At 50.5% G+C, this 17,105-nt stretch overlaps 1 protein-coding gene across 1 annotated transcript in view; it reads left to right on the forward strand.

The window, feature by feature from the left end:
* The first annotated feature begins 651 nt into the window (after positions 1-651).
* Positions 652-17,105, forward strand: part of LOC134495650 (lysophospholipid acyltransferase 7-like) — a 35,909-nt gene continuing 19,455 nt past the window's right edge. Inside the window, exon 1 of the mRNA XM_063301222.1 lies at positions 652-1,079. Within this exon, the coding sequence (XP_063157292.1) occupies positions 1,037-1,079 (43 nt within the window). The 5' untranslated portion in view covers positions 652-1,036. The remainder of the gene's footprint in view (positions 1,080-17,105) is intronic.

Consider the following 17,105-nt stretch of genomic DNA (forward strand, 5'->3'; position numbering starts at 1 on the left):
AAGTCTCTAGTTAAAAAATGAAGAAGAGTATCACCATTAAACATAAGGGTGTGAAATAAAAAACCCTAACCCTTACTCTACTCGAGCCCCGCCTCTTATGAATGAAATCCAGCTCTGAACTAGATAAGGATTCCCGCCCCCCCGCCACTCCCTCCGCCATCCTTCATTCATTTAAATATCATATCTTGTCAAATGTCAAATCCAGAAACAAGGTATTTAAATATATCAATCAGTGCAGACTTCCTGCGGTTCCACTTTGATCTTTCACCCCGTTCTTTTTCATCCCCTCTTTTAAAGGAGGTTGTTTGGAAGAGACGCCTTTTATTTCAAAGCAATCTTTGCCCGGGCACCAACAAGCCGCATTCCCAGAAATATTGTTATCGGTTCTGCCTGAAGAAGAACTAGATACTCCGGAACGGGACTGAAGCAAAGCGGAACGTGAGAAGGAATAAACAAGAATTCCAAAGAAGCAACGTCCCGTGGCAACTCCCGCTGCCTCTGGACTACATTTCCCAGAGTGCCATTGGCGGCGCCAAAAAGCATCGGGAGGGTGGTATTACCATACATAGTTCGCCGGACGGGCTCGAACGCGCTTGGTTTTGTGGCTTGGCTCGCGCACGTGTTAGTGCAGCGGAGCGGTGACACCGGGCTAACTAAGTTGCTGTGCGCTGATGCTGCAGCAGGAGGAAGAACAACTGCAGCCTCCGAAGATGATCGATGTAATTTGTGCCTTTGAGATTTAAAAAGAGAAAGACGTTCAGTGGTCTTCTAGTCTTCCTGAGGACACTTATACGGTATCTGTTTACGTCTGGAAGACTGAGAGCGAGCGGAGGGGCATTTAGCCTGCTCCCATTTTCTGCTTTCCTGGGCTGAATTCGCGACCAGGACCGGACCGCTCCCCGTGGCTGCAGACCCTCCCTTCTCCTCTGCTACGCTGCGCTAAGTATAAACGTCGCCTTCCTGGCAAGGGTTGCTGGCTGGAAGAGGCTGCGTGTGGATTCTCGCCCGCCACCCGCCCATAATCCGCGCTGCGAAGATGGGCGCCGCCTGGTCGAGCCTGTGGCGCCCGTTGGGGAAAGGTGAGCAAGAGGGGGGCTTTACACCACGGGGTGCTGGGGTTTAGGCGTGCTGGCTTTTTCTGGGTGACCCTGATTTCTCCACTACTCATTCCAGCCGAGTTCCATAAAGGAAGAGGATGATAATTGTAGCAGCAGTAATGTTAGTGTCAAGTTCCACATAGTGGGGCACGGTCGGGAAGCAAGAAGTACTTAGAGCAGCCTTTCTCAAACTTTTGACCCCGGAGGAACCCTTGAAATATTTTTCAGGCCTTGGGGAACCCCTGCACAGTCCGGCTCAAATATAGGCCACAAGTTTCAAAATTATTATATTCGTTTCATACGTATGCATTAACAGTGTTCCTAAACTGAAAAATAAAGAATGAAACTTACCTCTTTAATGTGAAGTTGCCCAGGTTTGAAATAATTTTTTAAAATAAATCATGATCTCCCAGGGAGCCTGTACTTCTCAGGAATCCTAGGGCTCTACGGAACCCTGGTTGAGAAACCCTGACTTAGAGTCAGGAATCTTTAAGGCTACTTTTAGGCCTGGATACAGAATCTTGGAACCTATAGGTAGTCCTCACTTAATGACCAAATTGAGACCAGATTTTTAGTTGCTAAGTGAAGCTGTCATTAAGCAAATCCAACCTAATTTTACAACCTTTTTGTGGTGGTCATTAAGCAAACTACATGGTTGTTAAGGGAATTGTGCTTGCCAGAATTGTGCTTGCCCTATTGATTTTGCTTGCCAGAAGCCAGCCAGGAAAGTAGAAAATGGCAATCATATAACCTCGCAATGCTGTGACAGTCATAAATGTGAACCAATTGCTAAGCTCCCAAATCGTGATCACGTGACTGTGGGGGACACTGTGGCAGTTGTAAGTGTGAGCAACCATCACTAAATGAATGGTCATTAAGTGAGGACTACCTGTATAAGAGGAACTTCCCAACCTCATTTATTACTGAGTTTATTAAGGCAGAGACTTTTGGAATACAACATGTTAAACACTTTCTTCTTGAGCTTCTTGCCACCTGGGTTTATTTCCTGTTTATGTGATAAACTACCTACAAACTTCCCTTCTATCTTTCAGTTGTTTATATCTAACATTCCTTCCATCACTTTCCCCGCCTCCCCACCATCTCTCACAGGAAGAGTAATAATACAAAGAATGCTATCAAGACAGGAAAGGCTTAAGAGCTGGATAAAAAATAAAAGAGGGTTGACGCTGAATAATTTTCCTCTTTTCTTCCCACCCCTACCACCTTTAAGTGGGCTCTGCCAAGGGATCGTGGGGGCGGGGGGTAAGGATGGAAGGAGATGTTGGGTGAAGGAAGATGTCCCCTGCCAATGTTTGCATGAAGACTATTTATGCATCCTAGAGAAAATGAGTAGATTAATCTCCACTTTCTGTTTTTTTCTCTATCGTCCCCATTGTATAACATTAGTTACTATCATTTACATATTATTTTATTAGTATTACATTCTTATTATTGTTTTTGTACCTTGCAATCTGGCATTGATGAAAATATTACCTATTTCTATGTTAGGTAAACACTTGCCCATCCCTGCTGTTCCATTCCTGCTTTCTGTTTTGTCATTTGAGTTACTTAAGCTCTACAGGGCTGGGGGAAAGCTCCAGGACTGGTGTCAGCTGAAGTTGGCAATCCTAGGTGGTCAACAAGGTATGGAAGGTGGGCATTGCACAGGATGTATATAATTTATTTTCCTATCAACTCTTCCCTTTGAAAGGAATTTACTGGGGCTGGCTGGTTGATGACTTCTGGTATGGCATCTAGCATATTGGTAAGTTTTATTTGGTGGGGTGGCGTTTGTAATGCAAATTCACTTATTCTAGGGGATCAGTGCACACAAAGTTGGAGAAGCCCTGCACTACGCAGTTTTTTGTTCCCCCCTCCTCTTTTCTTGGTAATTTTATTAAACATTATAATTCCAATTGATGGAATGGTAATTTTAAGGGTTAATTAGAAGAAGGCAGCAGAAACCAGCTGATGTAACTGTCCTAACCCATTTGCTTTGAACACTTCAGAGACTAATAGATAAGACTGGAGCCCTCCCTGAGTGCATCCGTTATCATCCAAGTACAAGCAGCAGAAGGCAGTAAGCCTCCCCAAAGTGGAGAAGGAAGGGAGGAGGACATGGTCAGTTGTGCATGCAATGGGAACAGATAGATAACAGCTCACTCATATTCCTCCCCAGCAACAGCGAAAGTGCCCACCTTTTAGGAGAGTTTTGCCCCCCCAGGGTGTGAATAATTATTGTTTGCCAATAAACATGTACCTCTTTGCCCTAAACATGTGTAAAAGTTGTGTTGATTTGCAAGCTCGGCGTGCTTTAGAAACCAAAGTCATGGGTGCCCTTTCTTTCCTGCAGAATAAAGAGATTTCTGCCTTGTGTATTAATTGGCGAAGCATGCCTGTAATGATTGCCTACTCTAATAGACTCAGACTCACAAGCAGGAACTTAATGATATCTGATTTATTAAAGAATAGTATGCAAATACAGAGAAAGCTGAGAATGAGCAAAAGTGTGCCAAATACAAACTAAAAACCCTCGGCTCAAATGTAATCCCTCCCCTTGCCCTGCCGTTGCAAACTCCCCCCACCAGGCGCTGGTAACCATTTCTGCTGATGTCCTGGGAAAGGAACTTTGAACACACGAGATAACCCAAACACATTCCAATCCAGCTGCTAACATATAACAATCCCACGAGATGGAATCCTCCTCCCCTCCCAGACGAAACACGCATCAGCCAAATGACATGTGAAATGTTACGATACCGGCAACATTGGAACAGTGAACATGACATACCGCCCCCCCCCAAAAAAAACATTAAAGAGCAGGTTTGAGAGGATAAGCTAGATGAAAGCGGCGAACCAAAAGAGGAGATTGTACATCACGGGCAGACACCCACTCAGGGTGGGGAAAGTGCTTCCAGCGAATAAGGTACTGCAGAGTGCCATGTAGTTGGCGAGAATCAAGGACCTCCTTCACCTCAAAATGTTGTTGTCCGTCAATCATGATCGGAGCAGGAGGTGGGGGTTGTGGATGCCAATGATCGGAGTGGTTGACAGGCTTGAGCAAACTGCAATGAAAAACAGGACATAAACGTTTCAGATTGTGTGGCAAATCCAGTCTAAACGTGACAGGGTTAACAACTCCCACAATGGGAAAAGGTCCAACAAACTTAGGAGCTAACTTCTTCGAGGGCTGAGGGGACTTAATGAACTTAGTGGAAAGGTAGACCTTATCACCAACTTTAAAAGCAGGTTGAAGGGCTCGTTGCTTATCAGCGTGCAGTTTATAGGCAGACTGGGCATCAGCCAACGCCTGTTGAATCACTGGCCACGAATCTGCCAGTTGAGCAGCCCAATCAGAAGCGGAGCAGGGCTGTGTGGAGGGTTGAGGCAACTCAGGAATGGGAACAAAGTCCTGGCCAAAAACAGTATGGAAAGGGGTGTGCCCTGTGCTCTGATGGACGGCGTTGTTATAAGCCACCTCAGCAAAAGGTAGCAGATCAACCCAATTGTCCTGCTGATAGTTGACAAATGCCCTCAAAAATTGCTCCAGGGTCAAATTAAGAGCCTCCGTAGATCCGTCAGTCTCTGGATGCGACGCAGTGGACAACGCCTGCTTGGTGCCCACCAGCTTCAAAAATGCCTTCCAAAATTGGGAAGTGAACTGTGTCCCGCGGTCTGTGACCAAGCGGGAGGGGCTACCGTGAATCCGGTAGATGTGGATTAGAAAAAGGCAGGCCAATTGCTGAGCAGACGGAATAGAAGCACATAGAATGAAATGGGCTTGCTTGGAAAAGTAGTCCTTTACCACCCAAATCACAGTCTTTCTCTGACTAGGAGGCAGATCCACAATGAAATCCATGGAAACCTCCTCCCAAGGATGGGAGGGGCTGGCTACCGGCTGCAGCAGCCCTTGCGGTCTGCCCCCCTTCCGTTTTGACATGGCACAGACAGGACAAGAAGTAACATAACTTTTTACATCACGTCTCAATGTGGGCCACCAAAATTGGCGGCGTACCAGATGCAAGGTTTTGACAAACCCAAAATGACCAGCCACTTTATCATCATGAGACCGAATTAAAATTTCCCTTCGCAAACTGTCAGGGACATAGAGGCGGTTTTGCTTCCAAGCTAAGCCTCTGTCAAATGTGACATTGTCTCTATTTGCTTGCAACCAAGTGTCAGATTTCAGCTCTAGGAGGAACTGTTGTTGCAATTGCGAGGGAATTGGCGTCCTTCCCCCAGCTGGTGAAACCGAAGCTGGGGGCAGCTGTGCACGAGTCTGACTGCGTGTGACAGCTTGCAACCCCAATTGCGGTGCTGTCCACACTGTACCCACAACGTCAGGTGCCTGGACCGAATCCTGGGGCAGGCGGGAAAGCGCATCAGCCAGGAAGTTTTTCTTGCCCGGAATGAATTTCAACTTAAAGTCAAAGCGACTGAAAAATTGAGCCCAGCGGATCTGCTTAGGACTGAGCTTATGGGGTGTGCTGAGTGCTTCCAAATTTTTATGGTCAGTCCAAACCTCAAAAGGACATTTAGCCCCCTCTAAGAGGTGGCGCCATGTCTCCAAAGCAGCCTTGACTGCAAAAGCTTCTTTCTCCCAAACATGCCATCGCCTTTCCGTCTCAGAAAATTTTCGGGACAGATACGCACAGGGCTTCAGGCGGTCATCAGCATCCGCTTGCAGCAAGAGCGCTCCAATTGAGAAATCGGAAGCATCCACTTGAACCACAAAGGGTTTAGTGGGATCAGGGTGTTGAAGAATGGGTTCAGTAGTGAACAGGCTTTTAAGTTTGTCGAAAGCCAACTGGCATTCAGGTGTCCAATTGAGCAATGCCCCCGGGTTCTTTACCTTGCATGTGTCCCCCAACCCCTTCGTGCGTAACAAGTCAGTGAGAGGCAATGCAATTTCTGCGAACCCCTGGATGAATTGGCGGTAATAGTTGGAAAACCCAAGAAAACTTTGGAGCTGCCTGCGGGTACGCGGGCGCTCCCACCCCAAAATAGCTTGAATCTTCACAGGATCCATTTCAATGCCCTTGTCAGAGATCCTGTACCCCAGGTAGTCAAGCTGAGTCTGATGAAATTCACACTTAGAAAGTTTAGCATAAAGCTCAGCCTTTCTCAGTTTGCTAAGCACCTGTTTCACCAAGCACTCATGTTCCTCCTCCGTTTCAGTATAAATCAAAACATCATCCAAATAGACCAGTACACCCTTGAACAAATGTTCATGTAACACTTCATTGATCAATTGCATGAACACCCCTGGTGCCCCTGCCAACCCAAAAGGCAAAACTTTGTACTGAAAAGAACCCAGTGGACAATTGAAAGCAGTCTTCCATTCATCCCCCTCCCGTATGCGGATACGGAAATAGGCTTCCCGCAAATCCAGCTTAGAGAAGATTTTCCCCTTAGCCAGATGTGCTAACATGTCTTTTATTAATGGCAGAGGATATTTGTTTAATATCGAGACTGCATTTAATCCGCGGTAATCTGTACAAAGTCTCAATGTCCCATCCTTCTTCGCTCAAAACAAGACGGGGGCGCCCACTGGCAAATTTGCTGGTTCAATAAAACCCCTGGCCAAGTTTTTGTCCACAAACTCCCTTAACGCCGCCAGTTCCTTTTACGTCATGGCATAGATTTTTGGTTTGGGCAGTTGAGCGTCGGGGACCAACTCTATCGCACAGTCAGTTTTTCGATGGGGTGGAAGTTGGTCCGCTTCTTTCTCACCAAACACATCTGCAAAGCTTTGGTATTGCTCCGGCAAGCCCTCCAGTGGGGTGACAGCGAAATGTGGGGTTGCTGCCGCCGCCCTCCCCAGGGGCGTCATCCTCCCCAGGGGCAGCCTCCGGAGCGTCGTCCTCCCCAGGGGCTTGATACAAACCATCCCCAAAAGTCAAAGTCCTGTGCACCCAATTTATATATGGGTTTTGTTGGACCAACCAAGGAATCCCCAGAATGACTAAGGGATGCCCCACAGGCGCCACCACAAACGGCAGCCCCTCACGGTGGCTGCCCATTTGCAACGCCACCATGCCCGTGAAATGGGTGACTGGTTTCCCCCCCGCCGTAGAACCATCCAGCTGGGTGAAAATCATGGGACGTTGCAGTGGAAAGCTGGGTAACTCCAAAGCAGCCACCACGTCAGGGTGCATCAAGCAACGTGAACACCCTGAATCGATCAATGCCCAAACTTCAACGGTTCTTGTGCAGGAGCCTAACTTCACTTTCACGTTCAGTGTGGGATAGTTGGCACTCACTGAAACATGCTCGTGCCCATCCTCCACCACCTGTCCACAGGCGCTCCTTAGAGCAGGTGGCTGGCGTTTCCCGCCGGCTGGTGTAGATCGGGCTCCCGCTCGCCCCCGAAGTAAGGAACCTCCTCCACTTCAGTTTCAGCCATGGCTGCCTTCATTTTCCTGGGTAGGGAGGGAGATTTCCCCGACGGCTTCCCTGAACAATCATCGGTCTTTCCCTTCGGGCACGCCGCCGCTCGGTGACCTTCCTTCCCACATCGGAGGCATTGCCCTTTCGCATAGCGGCGCTCCCTCTCCTCCTCCCAGGCACGTTGACCGGACTTTCCAGTGGGCGCAGCAGTGCGGGAACCCTTGCTGAGCCCAGCAGATCTCATCACCTTCGTGTGAGCGAAGGTCTCATGGGCATGCTCAGCCTTCCCTGCCAGCTGTATCCGTTCATACAGGGTATCTGGGTCGTCCCTGCTGAGCGACCACCTCAGGACCTCGGTATTCAGACTGTCCTTAAAAAGTTCTATTAATGTGGATTGGGACCAATCCTCAACCTTCCCAGCCAGAGCCTTAAATTCCAGAGCGTAGTCTGCTACCGATCGTGGTCCCTGGCTAAGCTCCCTCAGCGCCTGTTTTGCTCTTTCTTTAGCTAACGGGTCTTCAAAGTGTAGTTTCAACGCCCACAGGAATTCTTCGAACTCCTCCAGCTCAGGGGCATCCAATTGACATAACTGCACATACCAATCGGCAGCCTGCCCCTTGAGCTTAGTGGCAATGGCATTAATCTTGGCTCTTTCTGAATGAAAATACGGTTCCCATTCATCCATATAACTACTTGCATTGGTAAGGAAGAACGATAGCTTAGTTGGATCTCCATCAAATTTAACGGTAAAGTCCTTAACCCCCACTCCGGGCAGTCCCTTCGCCACAGCTGGGCGGTCGGGCTTCCTTTTAGCTCCCAGGGATCTCTGCTCTCGAGGAGGGGACCTTGAAATTCTCACCCTCGGTGCTCTTGCTTCCTCTCTGTGCCGGGTCCTACTCCTTTCCTCCGGGGAAAGTGGGGGCAAAGAAGGAGTCGAATGCCTGTTACTAGACTCCTCTTTCCTCCTCTCCCGGGGACCCCAGTCCATGGACATTTTCTGAAACATAAATTCTAGTGACTCCAATTTGGCCTCCACCAGTTTTATAGGTCAGGGGTTTGGGAATCCTCCTTTCCCTCCTGCCTCACCACGGTTGGGGACATCGGGTATCGCTGCTTCCAAGACGTTTTGGACGTCCCTGGTAGGGATCCCTGTGTTTCATCCCAGGTGATCAGCTCGCCTGGTGACTCACCGGTCGGTTCAGGGGCTCTTTTACCTCCAACCTCCTCTTCTCCCAGGCTGGAGCTCGACCCCTCTCGAACTTCTGAAAGCTCTCGAGGAGGGACTCTCTCTGTTCTTATCTGTCATGACCTCGTTGCAAGGCACAAAGAGCCTCACAACGTGGATCATGATCATTAAGGAAAAGGGGAAGAAGATAATCAAACCAGGGATTAACACAAGCACCCAAAGGCACCCACACCCATGGACCCATAAACAACTGAAAGGAGAGACGTCAGAGGAGTGAAGATAAGAAGCACATGGTGCCCCGGAGGACACAACCGTCGCGGGGAGACAAAGAGGACACCGGGGAAAACGCCCAAGCAGCCATCAAGGGTCCCATCAAGAGGGATCGGGGCATTGAGGGGTGGGGAAGCCCGGGGCAATACAGGAGGGTATAAAAAGGGCACCCCCACACTACCTACCCCGTTCCCGTTTTTCGTTCTGTCAGCTATCATTCCAATAAACCAGAAATCCTTAATACCCATTAAGTGAGTCTGTGTCTTATTGCGAAGCGAGGCTGGCCCTGACATAAAAACGAGAACCCCAAAAAAATTTTTTTCCACCTGGTACCTATCCAACAAGCTTGTGAGGGACCCAGCCAGGCATGGAGAACCAGGAACCGAGGAGGCGCAACCCTTCGGCGCCCGGCGACGAAGCCCCGCTCTCGCAGGGCGGGATGCAGCTGAGGTCCGGGCGATGCAACGCCCCGGTAAGTATGGGACCCAGCTGGGGGGAAGCAGCGGGGGAGGGACCCGCCCCGGAGCCCGCGAGGCACCGGGGGCGAGACGAGGGGACCCTCTCCAAGCCCGCAGGCAACCCCGGAGGAAGCACGAGATGAACCGCCACCTTGGGCGCTCGAAGGCGAGGGCGCGCCTGGCACCGTGGCGGGAACGAGGGACGATCCGTCCTCTACCACGGCCAACGGCGAGGGCGAGCGGAGCGGCGAACACCTCGGCGGGAAGCCGGGGACGGCGGAGAGGCTCGACGCGTTGGAGGAAGGGATGCAGGCGGTGCGGCAGATGCTCCAACAGCTGACGGCGGCGCAGGGACTCGGCAGTGGAGGCGGGGCAGAGGCACCCCCGGACGAAAGGCGGCGGGGCGGCGGTGACGGCGGAACCCAACCCAAGGAGCCCAACCGACGACCGGAGGTGCACCGGGATGCGAGACGGGGTGGAGACCCAGCGGATGGCGGCGACCACGGCGGGACCCGACCCCAGGAGGCCACCCAATGATCGGAGGCGCGCCTGGACGTGAGACGGCGGGACAACCTCGGCGGCGGCGGCGCCCGGTCCCAGGAGCCCACCCCACGACGGGAGACGCGCCAGGCTGAGAGGCGGAGGGACGACCCAGCGGGCGGCGACGGCGGAGCCTGGATCCAGGAGCCCGACCGAGGGAGAACACCCCGCCCTCCCCCCCGAGCGATGGGACGACGACCTTGCGAGGAGACCCAGAGAGGGGCACCAATGCCGCAAGAGAACTGGAGACACCCCGACCCGCAGCAGCTCCCGCAGAGCCCGAGGCACGACGTAGAGGGCCAGGAGCCAGACCAGGACACCCGCCAAGGACTTTGGCATAAAGTTCGACGGGGACCCCTCGAAACTCTCCTTTTTTTTGACTAACGCAAGGTACTACCTCGAAGAATGGGGTCCCTGCTTCAGAACTGAGCGGGGCAAAATCAATGCCCTGGCCATAAAATTAAAAGGGCGGGCCGCCGATTGGTACGTCCAATTGTGCCAATCAGGCGCCCGGGCGCTGCAGGACAGCACTGAATTCCTGCAGGCGCTGGAACGGCACTTCAGGGACCCCCTGGAGCAAGAAAAGGCGAAAAGGGCGCTAGAGACACTCAGACAAAGCCCGCGCTCCGTGGCAGAGTATGCCATGGAGCTCCAAGCCCTAGCCGGAAAAGTGGACACTTGGTCTCAATCGACACTGATTGAGAAGTTCAAACACGGACTCAACTTAAACGTCCTCCGGTGGGCACTCGGCCGCGACAACCCCAGCTCCCTCACGGGTTGGATCCAGCTGGCAGCAGAAGCGGAGAACGCTCACGACACGTTCCTCCACGCAAGGAGGGAAACGCAGCAGATGGAGACAGCGAGACCCCCACGCACCAGCGCAAGGCAGGTGAGGGTGAGACCCCAACCCTGGAAGGAGGAACGGGACAGACGCTTCGCAAAAGGGCAATGTTTCACGTGCGGCAGGGAAGATCACAAAGCAGCCGCATGCCCCAAAACGACGCCCAGAGAGAGCCCAAGGAGGGCACAAACAGCACCAACCCCAGCGCCAAGAAAGCGACCAGCGGCGAAGGGGGAGTACCGACGCAGACACGTCCCCTACAGTTCAGAGGAGGAGGAAAGCAACCCCAATGAGGCGGCGGGAAACGACAACCACCTGGCCTAAGGGGCGCCGAAGGACAGGTGGAGGACACTGACAGGCGCTTCGACAAAGGGGTGAGTGAGGAATGCCCCACTCTCTACGTCCGTGTCACCCTCACCCATCGAAATAAAACCGAAAAGGTCTGGGCACTCATTGATTCGGGTTGCTCCAAAAGCCTCATGCACCCTGACCTGGCAGCCGCACTCGACCTCCGCTGCTATCCACTTCAGCACCACCTGGTGTTCTCGCAGCTTGATGGATCTGCAGCGGGAGGGGGCCCGGTCACCCAATACACCGGAGAAACCGCGCTACGGCTCGGCAGCCATGAGGAAAAATTGGCTTTCATCGTGGCACCGGTGGGGCAACCCCTACTCATACTGGGGATCCCATGGCTCGTGCAGCAAAACCCAGTCATCAACTGGAGAACCAGAGAGATTAAGTTTGCTGACGGGTGTTACGAAGCACCTTCAGGGAACAGGGTTCCCCGAGCAGCCATGGGGGGGGGGCGACGACGACTGCGGAACACAGAGAGACAGCACTGCCAGAGGGACTGCCAACCAAATATGGGGATTTCGCCGACGTTTTCGGCGAGAAAGAGGCGGACAAACTCCCCCCCCCACAGAAAGACGGACTGCACCATTGAACTGGTCCCGGGGGTACCCCTACCCAAACCAAAAATATATGCTATGACCCAGCGAGAGCTAGCTGCATTAAGGGACTTCATAGACAAAAACCTGGCGAGAGGTTTTATCGAGCCAGCAAACTCTCCAGTGGGAGCGCCAGTCCTCTTTCGCGAGAAAAAGGACGGGTCATTGAGGCTCTGTACAGACTACCGCGGATTAAACGCAGCAAGCATTTCAAATAAATACCCCTTACCCTTAATAAAGGACATTTTGTCCCACCTGGTAAAGGGTAAGGTATTCTCCAAACTGGACATAAGGGAAGCCTACTACCGCATACGGATACGGGAGGGGGATGAGTGGAAGACTGCTTTCAATTGCCCATTGGGGGCGTTTCAATATAAAGTACTCCCATTCGGACTGGCAGGAGCACCGGGGGTATTAATGCAGTTAATTAATGAGGTCCTGCGTGACCACCTTTTTAAGGGGGTTTTTGGTTTACCTGGATGATGTATTGATCTACACGGAAACAGAACGTGAGCACGAACGCTTGGTAAAGGACGTGCTCAAGAAACTTCGCAAGGCAGAGCTGTTCGTTAAGCTCTCCAAGTGCGAGTTTCACAAAAAACAAATTGACTACCTAGGGTATAGGATTTCAGCTAAAGGGATAGAAATGGACCCCAGCAAGGTCCAAGCCATCCTGGCGTGGGAACGCCCACGCACGAGGAGACAACTGCAAAGCCTCCTTGGATTCACTAATTTCTACAAGGGGTTCACGCCCAGGCTGGCAGAGACTATTTTGCCCCTAACTAACCTGCTAAAGACTAAGGGCTTGGGGGACACGCGCAAATCGAGAAACCCGGGGGCGCTACTGAATTGGACAGCTGACTGTCAAACGGCATTCGAGAGACTGAAAACCCTCTTCACAGCTGAGCCAGTGCTACAACACCCCGACCCCACCAAGCCTTTTGTGGTGCAGGCAGATGCCTCCGACTTTTCCATCGGAGCCATCCTGCTCCAAAAGGACTCCGACAACCACCTAAAGCCCTGCGCCTACCTTTCCCGCAAATTCTCCGAAACGGAGCGGAGATGGCACGTATGGGAAAAGGAGGCGTTTGCAGTAAAGACAGCCTTGGAAACATGGCAGCACCTGCTGGAGGGGGCCTCCTGCCCCTTCGAGGTCTGGACGGACCACAAGAACCTGGAGGCACTCAGCACGCCAAAACAGCTCAGCCCGAAGCAGGTGCGATGGGCTCAGTTTTTCAGCCGGTTCAATTTCACGCTGAAATTCATACCGGGCAAGAAAAACTTCTTGGCAGACGCCCTTTCCCGACGGCCACAGGGCGACACGCAAGCCTCCGACATCGTGGGAACAGTATGGACCGAGAAACAGCTCGGCTGCCCAGCTGTCACGCGGAGCCAGACAAGGAATCAGCGCACGCCAGCACGAACGGCGGGGAGCGATAGGAGCCGACGCTCAATTTCACCGAACTGGCAACAAAGACTCACACAAGCACTACAGCAAGATACATGGTTGCAGAATAACCAACAACATGTATCTTTCAAAGACAACATCGCCTGGAAAGAGAAAGCCTTGTACGTGCCCGAATCACTGCGAGGGGAAATCTTACACAGAGCGCACGATGACAAATCTGCAGGGCATTTTGGGTTTGTAAAAACCCTCCACCTAACGAGGAGGCAATTTTGGTGGCCAAACCTCAGAAAGGACGTAAAAGACTACGTAGCCAACTGCCCCATATGTGCCACCACCAAACGGAAAGGAGGGAAACCCCACGGGCTGCTACAGGCGGTAGCCAGCCCCTCCCGGCCATGGGAAGAAATTTCCATGGATTTCATTGTGGACCTCCCACCCAGCCAAAGAAAAACTGTGATATGGGTGGTAAAAGACTATTTCTTGAAACAAGCACACTTCATCCCGTGCGCAACTATCCCCTCCGCACAACAGCTGGCACGTTTATTCCTAACACACATATACAGGATCCACGGCACCCCCTACAGGTTGGTGACCGACAGAGGAACACAATTCACATCAAAGTTTTGGTGGGAATTTTTAAAACTAATCGGAACCAAGCAAGCACTGTCCACTGCGTGGCATCCACACACGGACGGATCTACAGAGATCCTAAACTCAACACTTGAACAGTTCCTGAGGGCATTCATAAATTATCAGCAGGACAACTGGGTAGACCTACTACCTTTTGCAGAGGTGGCCTATAATAACGCGGTACACCAGAGCATTGGCCACACCCCATTTAAGGTGGTCTACGGAAGGGACTTTGTACCGATACCAGAATTGCCGCAACCTGAAACCCTGCCCTGCTCACCAGATGATTGGGTGGCACAGCTGGCAACAACCTGGCCAATCATCCAAACGGCCCTAGCAGACGCACAAACAACGTACAAAAAATATGCGGACAACCACAGGGCGGAGGCACCGAACTACAAAGTGGGAGATAGGGTCTACCTCTCCACTAAGTTCATAAAGACCTCGCAACCCTCGAAGAAATTGGCACCGAAATTCATTGGACCTTTTAAAATCATACAGGTAATCAACCCAGTTACTTTCAAACTGGAACTGCCTTACAATTTGAGACGGGTCCACCCAGTGTTTCACTGTGCACTACTGAAGCCAACGAGCACATCCAAATGGCATACGGAAGAACCTCCACCCCCACCCATAATGATAGACAACCAACAACATTTTGAAGTAAAAGAAATACTGGACTCAAGAAAGCAAAGAGGAACACTACAATACCTCGTGAGATGGAAACATTTCTCACACCCAGAGTGGGTCCAGGCACGACACATCATGGCTAGACAACTAACAAGACAGTTCCATGAGGCATACCCGGAGAAACCAGCACCATAGAAAATCTTTGGGGGGGCATGTCATGACCTCGTTGCAAGGCACAAAGAGCCTCACAACGTGGATCATGATCATTAAGGAAAAGGGGAAGAAGATAATCAAACCAGGGATTAACACAAGCACCCAAAGGCACCCACACCCATGGACCCATAAACAACTGAAAGGAGAGACGTCAGAGGAGTGAAGATAAGAAGCACATGGTGCCCCGGAGGACACAACCGTCGCGGGGAGACAAAGAGGACACCGGGGAAAACGCCCAAGCAGCCATCAAGGGTCCCATCAAGAGGGATCGGGGCATTGAGGGGTGGGGAAGCCCGGGGCAATACAGGAGGGTATAAAAAGGGCACCCCCACACTACCTACCCCGTTCCCGTTTTTCGTTCTGTCAGCTATCATTCCAATAAACCAGAAATCCTTAATACCCATTAAGTGAGTCTGTGTCTTATTGCGAAGCGAGGCTGGCCCTGACATTATCACTGTGGAGTCGGGTTCCCCCTCGCTCGATTCCTCGCTTTCTGTGGTTTGGGGATTTGGTTTGCTCATCGCTAGCACTTCTCCCTCACAAAATAAATCTGGAAAGGGGCTAACGGAAAATTTTTTGGATTCTCAGCTTTATGTAATGATTGCCTACTCTAATAGACTCAGACTCACAAGCAGGAACTTAATGATATCTGATTTATTAAAGAATAGTATGCAAATACAGAGAAAGCTGAGAATGAGCAAAAGCGCGCCAAATACAAACTAAAAACCCTTGGCTCAAACGTAATCCCTCCCCTCGCCCTGCCATTGCAAACTCCCCCCGCCCCCCCGGTGCTGGTAACCGTTTCTGCTGATGTCCTGGGAAAGGAACCTTGAACACACGAGATAACCCAAACACATTCCAATCCAGCTGCTAACATATAACAATCCCACGAGATGGAATCCTCCTCCCCTCCCAGACGAAACACGCATCAGCCAAATGACATGTGAAATGTTACGATGTACCAGCAACATTGGAACGGTGAACATGACAATGCCAGGTTTTAAAGAACCCAGAGTTCCTGGGACAACGCAATAGTAAAAACTGATACAAACTAAAAGAAAGATAGAAGAATAAAAAGGAAGAGTAGAAGGTGCAGAAAGGAAAGAAAAAATAGAGAAAAAGAAAAATACGTAAAGAAGTGACTTCCCACCTTCATCACAAGAAGTATAAATGGTTTTAGTAACTTATCGCCTCTTTTTAAAATACAGCAAAATGTCTATAACTGGGCATTGGTCTATTGCTGAAAGTTTGATGCAGTGGTTAGAGGAGGCTGTAGTAATGGTAGAAAAAGGGTCACATACTGATTTGGGGTGTTAGCTTGTTTAGCCCTGCTTAAAAGAATCGGAGAGTGAAAGAGAAAGTGACATTTGGAGATGAAAACAGCAGTGGTGATACAAGCTTTAGACCCCAGCTTTTTATGAAAGCTTCACAAAGGAAGGGCGGTGCATGTGAAATACCTGTTTTCTTCCAAGTCAGATATTGACTTCTTTCTGTTCAACCTGAGATGAATCCCTTTGGTTGAATCACTCTGTAATTGTACAACTGTTCATGAAGTATCACTTGAAATACTTTGAGTATCACTTTGGGGCCTTTCTAATCTACATAAATTGGTCTGTGAAGTGGGAGGCATTTTAAAATGGGCTCCTTTTCCCTGGCTGTTGATTGCTTACAGGTAGTCCTTGCTTAACAACCACAATTGGGACCAGAATTTCAGTTGCTAAGTGGTCATAAAGCGAATCTGACCTGATTTTATGACCTTCTTTGCGGTGGCTGTTAAGCAAATCACAGCAGGTGTTAAGCAAACCAGGTGATTGTTAAGCAAATCACATGGTTCCCCATTGATTTTGCTTGCCAGAAGCTGGCTGGGAAGGTCAAAAATGGTGATCACGTGACCACAGGATGCTTCAACAGTCATAAATGTGAACTGGTTGCCAAGCACCCAAATCGTGATCATGGGGACACTGCGATGGTGGTAAGTGTGAGGACCAGTCGCAAGTCAGTTTTTCAGCACCATCGTAAGTCTGAACCATCACTAAACGAATGGTTGTTAAGCGAGGACTACCTGTACTTTTGGATAAGCAATCTGGCTAGTGCAGTGTTTCTCAACCTCAGCAACTTTAAGATATATGGACTTCAACTCCTAGAATTCCCCAGCCAGCATTCTAGGAGTTGAAGTCCACACATCTTAAAAGTTGCTGAGGTTGAGAAACCCTGGGCTAATGAATATATCTGTAATTACCAGATAATTTTGTGATTGCTCTAATTATAAAAAAAAAAGCCTGCCCTGAAAAAGAGATCTTCCCTATCTAAAGACAGTTGGCCATGCCCAGAAGGACAATCAGAAAGTGCCCATTTCCCAGAAGAAAAATGGGTGATCATACTTCCTTCCAATGCCACCCACCCTGTTCAAGATGTTCTCTATCATCCCAGCTGCAGAAGGCGGAGACGCCATCTGGAAAAGAAAACATTTGTACACAGACAAACTTGGAATGTAG

The sequence above is a fragment of the Candoia aspera genome, chromosome 4 (genome assembly GCF_035149785.1).
Source record: "Candoia aspera isolate rCanAsp1 chromosome 4, rCanAsp1.hap2, whole genome shotgun sequence".
Classification (NCBI taxonomy): Eukaryota; Metazoa; Chordata; class Lepidosauria; order Squamata; family Boidae; genus Candoia; species Candoia aspera.